Source organism: Kryptolebias marmoratus, linkage group LG18 (genome assembly GCF_001649575.2).
Source record: "Kryptolebias marmoratus isolate JLee-2015 linkage group LG18, ASM164957v2, whole genome shotgun sequence".
NCBI lineage: Eukaryota > Metazoa > Chordata > Actinopteri > Cyprinodontiformes > Rivulidae > Kryptolebias > Kryptolebias marmoratus.
The window spans coordinates 18,349,943-18,358,288 of record NC_051447.1 but is presented as its reverse complement, the minus strand read 5'-3'; the positions used below and the strand labels follow the sequence as shown (position 1 = coordinate 18,358,288).

At 41.5% G+C, this 8,346-nt stretch overlaps 2 protein-coding genes across 5 annotated transcripts in view; one reads left to right on the top strand and one right to left on the bottom strand.

Annotated features, from left to right (window-relative positions):
- The window catches only part of rpap3 (RNA polymerase II associated protein 3), a 10,487-nt gene extending 8,840 nt beyond the window's left edge, over positions 1–1,647 (top strand). For 2 of the 3 annotated variants that reach the window (XM_017441212.3, XM_017441211.3), the window contains exons 15-17: positions 48–145; positions 1,225–1,325; positions 1,411–1,496. In XM_017441212.3, the coding sequence (XP_017296701.1) occupies positions 48–145; positions 1,225–1,325; positions 1,411–1,496 (285 nt within the window). Of the gene's footprint in view, positions 1–47; positions 146–1,224; positions 1,326–1,410 lie in introns of all 3 variants that reach the window. The other variant, XM_037981278.1, reaches the window with a different exon arrangement.
- Positions 1,639–7,188, bottom strand: mapk12b (mitogen-activated protein kinase 12b). Of its 2 annotated transcripts, XM_017441213.3 has the most exons (12): positions 6,905–7,188; positions 6,301–6,430; positions 6,145–6,203; positions 5,956–6,067; positions 5,819–5,848; positions 5,285–5,332; positions 5,089–5,203; positions 4,928–4,999; positions 4,345–4,424; positions 4,116–4,194; positions 3,871–4,044; positions 1,639–2,373 (listed from the first exon to the last, which is right to left on the bottom strand). In XM_017441213.3, exons 1-12 carry the CDS (start codon positions 7,027–7,029, stop codon positions 2,309–2,311), a joined length of 1,089 nt encoding a protein of 362 aa, XP_017296702.1. In that variant the 5' UTR covers positions 7,030–7,188; the 3' UTR covers positions 1,639–2,308. The 2 variants fall into 2 exon arrangements, with proteins under 2 accessions (XP_017296702.1, XP_024858614.1); XM_025002846.2 differs by lacking the exons at positions 1,639–2,373; positions 3,871–4,044 and having other exon boundaries at positions 4,128–4,194; positions 4,345–4,413.
- Positions 7,189–8,346: the final 1,158 nt, after the last annotated feature.

Below are 8,346 nucleotides of genomic sequence, written 5' to 3'. Positions count from 1 at the left end.
CCCCCCCCCCTCCTCCTCCTCCTCCTCTTCCTCCTCCCTGTCGGCAGCAAATCGAACCTGCGGCGTACGGCAGCATCTTCATCAACTCTCTCGAACCCGACGTCCTGAACCAGATCTTGCAGACGCTGCTGGATTTCTTCACACCGTAAGTTCCTTAAACAACAACAACAACAAGCTGAGCCGGTTTGAACGCTGAGTCGGCGGTTTTTTACAACCTAAACGTTTCAGCCTTCTTTGTGCTGTTTTAGGCGTTCATGTTTCAAAACCTTCGGCTCATTCAGGCGATGGCTGCTATTCAAATCTGCTTCAGAATTCGTGCTTTATTTTGATTTTCTTTTGCTACTTTGAGCTTTTAGCTGCTATTAGCATTCAGTCAAACCTTTGCTATTTTTAGCTATTTTTTTATTTTTATTTTTAGTCTTTTCTTAATAGTTTCTAGTTAGCCTCTTACTACTTTTCTAGATTTTAACATTATTTAGCTGCTATTTTGCTCATTTTAGCTTTTAGGTAGCCTTTTGCTACTCTGAGCGTTTAGCTACTATTCTGCTACTTTCATCTCTTAGCTTCTAGCTAGACGTTTGCTACTTTTTGCTACCACTTTGCTAATTTTAGCTTCTAGATAGCCTTTTGCTACTTTGTGCATTTAGCTACTATTCTGCTATTTTTACCTACTGTTCTGCTAATTTTAGCTTTTAGGTAGCTATTTGCTAATTTGATCTTTCAGCTACCATTCTGCCACTTTGAGCTTTCAGGTACAGTTTTGCTACCTTGAGCTTTCAGCTAGCTTTTAGCTAATCTATTTCAGCTTTAAGCCTTTTGCTTTTTTTAATTCCTAGCTATCATTTTTACGTTCAGGTTTTAGGTAGCTTTTTGCTACTTTTATATTTTAGCTGTTTGGTCTACTTTAAGCTAGCACTTGCTACTTTTAGGTATTAGCTACTGTTTTGCTACATTTGGCTTTTAGCTAGCATTTTGCTAATTTTAGCTTCTAGATAGNCTTTTGCTACTTTGAGGTNATTAGCTACTGTTTTGCTACATTTGGCTTTTAGCTAGCATTTTGCTAATTTTTAGCCTCTTGCTCATGTTCTGCTTCTTTTAGCTCATGTTAGCATTTTCCTTCTTTTAGCTTTTAGCTAGCGTTCTGCTTCTTTTAGCCGAAACGTCACGCTGCAGTGCCAACAGTTTGTCGTTTAGTTTCTCTAAGCGAGCTGAGTTTTGTCGCAGGAACGAAGCTCCAGCCGCCATCTTGGAAACCCTGAGCAGCCTGGCGGGCGTGAGGCGCTTCGACATGGCCGTCATGTTCATGTCGCCCCAGGAGAAGAAAGGTGGCGCCGTCTTCTCCTTTAGCTCGTTCCCTTTTTTCCCCGTTTCCTCGAGTCCTAAAGTTCTCCCCGTGCTTTCCGCCCGCAGTCCTCCGAGAGCTGTTCGACTTCCTGCTCCGCGCTGAGCTGGACCGAGCCGCCGTCGCGGCGTTGCAGAAGAAGTACGGCGTCTGACGGCTGGTTCCCGCCTCTGAGCGGCGTTTGGGGAACGACCGGGTCTTTGTGAGAACCCAGATGTTCTGGTTCGGACCAGACTGAGCCATGCGTAGATGGATGTTCGAGTTCTGACTCACTAAACCAAATAAAACACAGTTGTCTTTTTGTATTTTGTCGTTTTCCTGTGGTTATTTGCGAGCACAGACAGCAGCAGCAGCTAGCTGTACCACACAAATGCAGCCTGGGACAAAAAAATAGAAATATGGTTAAAAAGAAGTTTATTTTATTTGTCATTTTGCTTAAAAAGCAGATTTAAAACCAAAACTTTCCTCTTTGCTTAAACATAACAGTAATGTACCACCATGCTGCAGCCTGCAGGGGGCGCCAAAGCTCACTAAAGTATTTCATAAAAAACTTAAAAGTTATTTTGTTTGATAAAAATATGACAGAAATAAAGAAAGTGTTACTCATGTAATGTAATACATTAAGGAAAAAATACAAACAGGAAAATAACTAAAATTAACATTTAACTGCATTCTACTACATAAATAATCTAGTTTTTCTTAAGATATAAGGATTTTTGCCTACAATTATTCATATTAAAGGGGAGTTTTTGTCAGATATTGTACATGAATTAGTTTTAAAGCATTACATTTCTACTATTTCAGTCTTTATACAAAAAATATCATGAAATTACCAGGCACGTTTGTAAAAGTAGATTTTTTTGTGTGTGAAACTATTTGTAATTTACACAAATCCCATTTGTTGACAATAAAACACTGACAGTCTAATCATATTTATTGTTACTAAAAGTTTTGAGTTTTCGTTTCTTAAAGCGACGTTTCCCTGGAGTCTCTGGGCGGCCTGAAGGTCAGGATCTCTGTGAAGGTGTGACCTGTAAGAATACAGATATAAACATAAAGTAAAATTATTATGTTTCTGTACAACTCACTGTTGTTGTGAAGGTCGTTAGCTTACTGATGAGAATCTGACACCATCAGATGTTTGTTTTCATTGTTTGGACCTGATAGTTTTATAAACATTAACTTACAATGTAATAATTTAATTAATAATAAGCTGTAAAAAAAAAAAATCTCTTTTTGATTAAATGATGAGTCAGCAAAACATTCAGCTCAGTCAGGAGATGGGTGCTATGACTTGTTTTTGTTTAACTTTTAAAAACATTTAGCTTTATTTACAAATATTTTCCCCATGAAAGACATTAAATTCCTTTTAAAACAACTTTGTTGGAAATCTGCTTCAGCAAACTGTTGTTACCTTTGTTTGCTACTTTTAGCTTTTAGCTATTTTCAGCCTTCAGCTAAACTTTCTCTATTTTTAGCTTTTAGTTGGACTTCTGTTACTTTAATCTTCTAACAAGCCTGCAATATGTTTGGCTAACTATTTGCTACTTTTAGCTTTTAAATCAGTTTTTGTTACTTTTAGCTCCTAGCTAACTATTTGATTATTTGCGCTAGGATTTTACTACTTTTAGTTAACCTTTGTGGTACTTTAGCTTTTAACTAGCCTTTTGCAGTTGTTGGCTTTTACAGAATCATTTTCTATTTTTAGCTTTTAATTGGTCTTTCATATTCTACCTAGCCTGCAATATTTTTAGCTAGCCTTTTGCTTCATTTAGCTTTTAACTCAGTTTTTGCTACTTTTAGCTCCTAGCTAGCCTTTTGATTCTTTGCACCAGGTTTTTGCTACTTTAAGCCAATCTTTTGGTACTTTAAGCTATTAGCTAACCTTTTGCTATTTTTAGCATTTAGCTAGCTTTTTTTCTATTTTTAGCTTTTAGTTAGACTTTTGCTGCTTTTATCTTCTAACAAGCCATTTATATTTTTGTCTAGCCTTTTGCTTTTATTTAGCTTTTAACTCATTTTTTGCTACTTTTAGCTTCTAGCTAGCCTTTTGATTTTGTTACTTTTAGCTAATCTTTTATTTTTAACTTTTATTTGGCCTTTTATGTTTCAGCTAGCATTTTGTTTAGTTAGCTTCTAGCTAGCCTTTTGCTACTTTTAGCTAGACCTTTGCTATTTGACTTTTAGCTAATGATTGCTGCTTTTAGGTATTTTTTTCCCTTTTTAGCTAGCATTTATGTGCTTTTAACCTAAATCTGTACTTTGCTACTTTTAGCTAGCACTGTACTACATTTTGCTTTAAGCTAAATGTTTTGCTTCTGTTATCTTTTAGCTAGTGTTCTTCTTTTAGCTTTAACAAGTCACTTCACCAAACTCAGACGGCGTTCAGACTGTAGGTTTGCATTAATTGTAATTTCTGGAGTTTGTAGTTTCCTGTAAAAGCAGCTGCAGGAATAATAATAATAATAATTAAATCTGTTGGGATGATTGGAAACAGTAACGGTTGTTGACTCGTCCTCCTTCCTCACGTTTCCACTGCTCCAGCGCCAGGTCGGTGTTGTCCAGGGTCTGGTCGTACGGCAGGGCCTCCGTCTCCTCCTCCACGTCCCTGAACTCGCAGAAGAAGGGCAGCTCGAGAGCCTCGGACGCGCTCGCCCTGGACTCTGGGTCCAGGAGCAGCATCTTCTCCAGGACACACACCGCTGCAGACAACACACACCCGTTAGGGGTCACCATATGAAGAGGAGCATCAGCCACAGGTGTGTTCAGGTACCGTTGGAGCTGGCTTTGGAGAAAATGGAGTGCAGATCTTTTTTTGGTACTTTCGGTAAGCTTCTGATGTAGTTCCTCGCCTGTAGGCAGAGTAGAGAGAGGTTTGCGCGAACGGAGGGCTTGTTGTCGCAAAGCGAAGTCAACCCGAGAGGCAGCTCGCCGCTGACCTTTGTGAAACGTTTCATCTCGCAAAAGGGCAGAGCTGGCGTGTTACCACGGTTACGACTTACGTCCTGGCTCTGCAGCTTCACGACGAAGTCAGGAGTCGGGGTTCCTGTGATCTTCATGATTTCTCTTAACTGATCCAGGTCTGACGGGTTAAGGATCATCCGTTGTGTGGATTTTTTATTTTAATTTTTTTGTAAATAAAATGCAACAGTATGCAACTCATCGTCTAGCTAGCCGTTTATATTTTTGGTTCATTTCAGTGTCAGAGCAACGACTGACGAGTTTAACCTCTAAGAGTCAGCTTTTTGGTTAATTAGGTGAATATAATCTGACGTAACGCTGCTCGGACTTTTGTTCTGGGATCTACGGCCCGTTGTAGCAAACAGTGACCACAGCGGGTCCAAAAACAATCAGAACAAAGAAAATAAAGCCAAATTCACCATGCAGAGATTTATATCAAAAATATGTAATGATAAACAGATTATTAAAACTTCTCCTTAAGTAATACTTCAGCTGCTTGACTGCGGTGGAGTCGGTCCAGGAGGACGTCCCGCAGCTTTGCTCCGGACGGATTGTGTTCAGACTACCAAACGTACGCAGATTTCAGGTTTGAGCAGGAGCGGGACGGAGGACAGTCAAGGATACGATCGTTCCCTTTGAACAGCGGTTTCCCCAGCAGCATCTCGGCCATGATGCATCCTGCCGACCAGATGTCCACTGCAACACAAAGCAGAGTGTCACCTTTCTGTCATTTCTGGGAAGCGGCTCTCCGCGGTGCTTCCGGCTCTCCAGAACGGGACTTTTACCGGTCTGCGTGTAGTGCATCCAGTTGAGGATGACCTCGGGGGCTCTGTACCAGCGCGTCACCACGTAGCCAGTCATTTCGGTGTCGGCCTGCCTGGCCAGGCCGAAATCCAGGATCTGAAGCGGAAGGAAAGGCAGAAATGTACCACAACGATTTGACGAATCGCATCAAGATCGCTCCATATGTGTCTGAATTACCTTTAACTCGCAGTCTGGGTTAATGGCTAAATTTCCAGGTTTAAGATCCTGTTAGAAAACAGAAAAATGTCACGTGATATTTCTGTTTTTTGACACAAACAGCATGACCGAGCTGAACTTTTTCAGTTAAAGTGAGCTTGAAGCGTCGATCGGGTCAGAATTAAACTTTATTTCTCCAGATTGAGGCTACTTCAAAAGATCTGAAGCATTTCTTCATAATAAAAGCAGATTACAGCCATCCTTTACGTCAGAGTTTGAGACTAAGATCATCTGTTGGGTTGAGTCGGAGCCATTTTTATGTCTGATCTTGCGCGATATTGCAACACTGTAGTTTCCTTAAAATTTCTCCAGTGGTTTACGAGGTATTTTGCTAACAGAAAGACACAAGCCTTTGCCTTTCAGCGGCAGGCGATAATAAAGGCACGGTTTCTCACGCAGAGACCCGAAAGCAGCCTGTGAAGGAATTAGGATGAATGAGGCTGAATGTGAAAGAGTCCCTGAAGCCTATAGTTTGAAAGGTCAAAGTTCACGCACCCTGTGGATGATCCCTGCAGAGTGGATATACTACAAGAGACAGAAAACAGGATCAGCTTCACGCACACACACAAAAAAATCCTGTTTTTGTTTTAAACGAACACCAGTTTTTGGTGAAATCCCCCTTTTTTTTCCACCTTGAGGCCTCTGAGCATCTGATAAACGAGGAACTGCACCCTGTCCTCCGACAAGCGCTCCATCTTCATCAGCTTGCCGAGGTCGGTGCCCATGAACGGCATCACCAGGTAACTGCGAAGGTGAGGAGGAGAATTAAAAGAAAACAAAACTCTTTCTCCGAAATGTGTGGCGGACCAGGAGGAACCTACAAATCCCGAAACCGGTCCAGCGAAATCTCAGCGGTGAAAACGTCCAACAGGCCGATCACCTGAGAGGAAGAATTGGAGCAAAAATTCTTAAATCTCACTGGGATCTGTAACAACAAAACCACGATTCAGAGAACTAACAAGCAAGCAAACGCTTACGTTTTCATGCTTCATGTGTTTGAGGAGTCGCAGCTCTCTGTAGGCCCGTTTGGCGAAAAGCTTGGACTGGAAGGGCCGGTGCAGCTTTTTGATCGCGACCTGAGCTCCCATCCGTCGGTCCCACGCAGAACTGACACCACACAGATTTCTCATATTAATATATTTAATATTAAACTCTGAAAGAAAGATTTATAACACAACGAATCTGCTTTATGGATGCATTGGACTCAAAGTCTGTTATCTGGGGAACAAAACAACCCTGATTGGTGACAGAGGGGAGCTTTTTGAGCACATAACTGAAAGTCTTTGACTTCCTGAACAATGGGGTTTGGGATGGGGGGGTCGTTTCTTTGTTGACCCCGTCCAGAATCACACAATGCTGAGAAGCCTGACAACGCCAGCTGTGCAGCTCTGACCCAAACCAGAGGCAAGTGATCAGGACCTAAACCAAGCTCTTATTTCAGCTTCTTTTAGTTTTTGACCAATAAAAAGTTGACTTTGACCCCGTTTTGACTTTCAGCCAAACATGAAATTACAAAACGTTTTCAAATTAAACCCGACAGAGTCCGTCACCGCATCCTGCTGGGAGCTGTGGAGTACTCACCACACGGTCCCATAGGCCCCTGTTCCGACCTGCTTCAGGTCCCGGTACCTCTCCGGCACCTCCCACGCGGTTCTGTTCACCTCCTGCCGGTAGAACCCCGTCCTGGAGCGCACAGCTATGGCCATACCCTACGGACGAGACGAGCCTGGGTCCGAGTTCTGAATCTCATGAGCAAAAAGGCAAAGTTCCTGCAGTGGACGCTCTGTGGTGCAGTCGGACCTGAAGCAGAAACTGTTTGGTCCAAAATTCCTCCAGATGGACCAGCTGATCCCCCCACCCACACATACACCCCCCCAACACATAGTTCCACACTCACATTGTTAGTTTGGCTCCTGGTCTCCCTGGGCAGTCTATGGGTGTGTCTACAATGTGTCCACACGGTGGGGGGAGGAAGGCAGAGAACATCTGCCCATCTTAACTCAGACCCCTCCATCCCTGAGAGATCACAGCTTATATTATATGACTGTATGAACTTCCTTATAAGACTTTGTTTTACAATTGCATATTAGCAGGATTGGTTTTGTATTTGAATTTATTTAGATGTTCTATAAACGGTCCATTTATTAGCATTTATTAGAGTAAAAACAAAAAAAAAGCCGTCTTAAATAAAAGCACAGTTAAAGTATAATGTAATCTTGTGATGTCACTATTGACGAAACAGACCGTTAGCAGAAAGCTGTAGATGTTGAATCTGTTTTATGTGAAGTTTTAATAAACAGATATCATATAAACCTCAGGAGTAAAATAAATACAAAACAACCGTATTATAAAACACAGACATGTTTAGCTTTTGTCGAGATTTGAGATCATGTGTGTTAAATGAATTACCAACATGTGAGATTAGAAGGAATCCCTTCAGTTATTTATCTGTAAACACCTGATATGATCCTAAAGATGCTCGGCTTCCAGTGAGACGTCAGGAGCTAAAAGCTTTGATGAGTTTGATGAAGAAGTTTGTTAACTTCAAAAAAGGTTTGCTTTGAAAACAAACGCACAACATAGTGTCATACTACACTACACTAGCAAAGCATAGCATAGCATAGTCTAGTATAGTATAGCATACCATTGTGTAGTGTAGTGTAGTGTAGTGTAGTGTAGTGTAGTGTAGTGTAGTGTAGTATAGTATAGTATAGTATAGAATAGCATAGCATAGCATAGCATAGCATAGCATAGTTTAGTGTAGTGTAGTGTATGCTGGTGCTGACTGTCAAGTCAGCTAGGAAATCCACTAAACACACCACGGAACAAAACAAGGAGAGGAATATAGGAAAGAACATTGTCATTCCTTACGTTGCTGGAGTATCTGAGAAACTCAGAAGGATTTTCTCCAAACACAACATCCCAGTACATTTCAAACCCAACAAGACTCTCAGACAGAGGCTGGTCCACCCTAAGGACAAAACACCCAAACCCAAACTGAGCGGAGTTGTGTATGCAGTTCA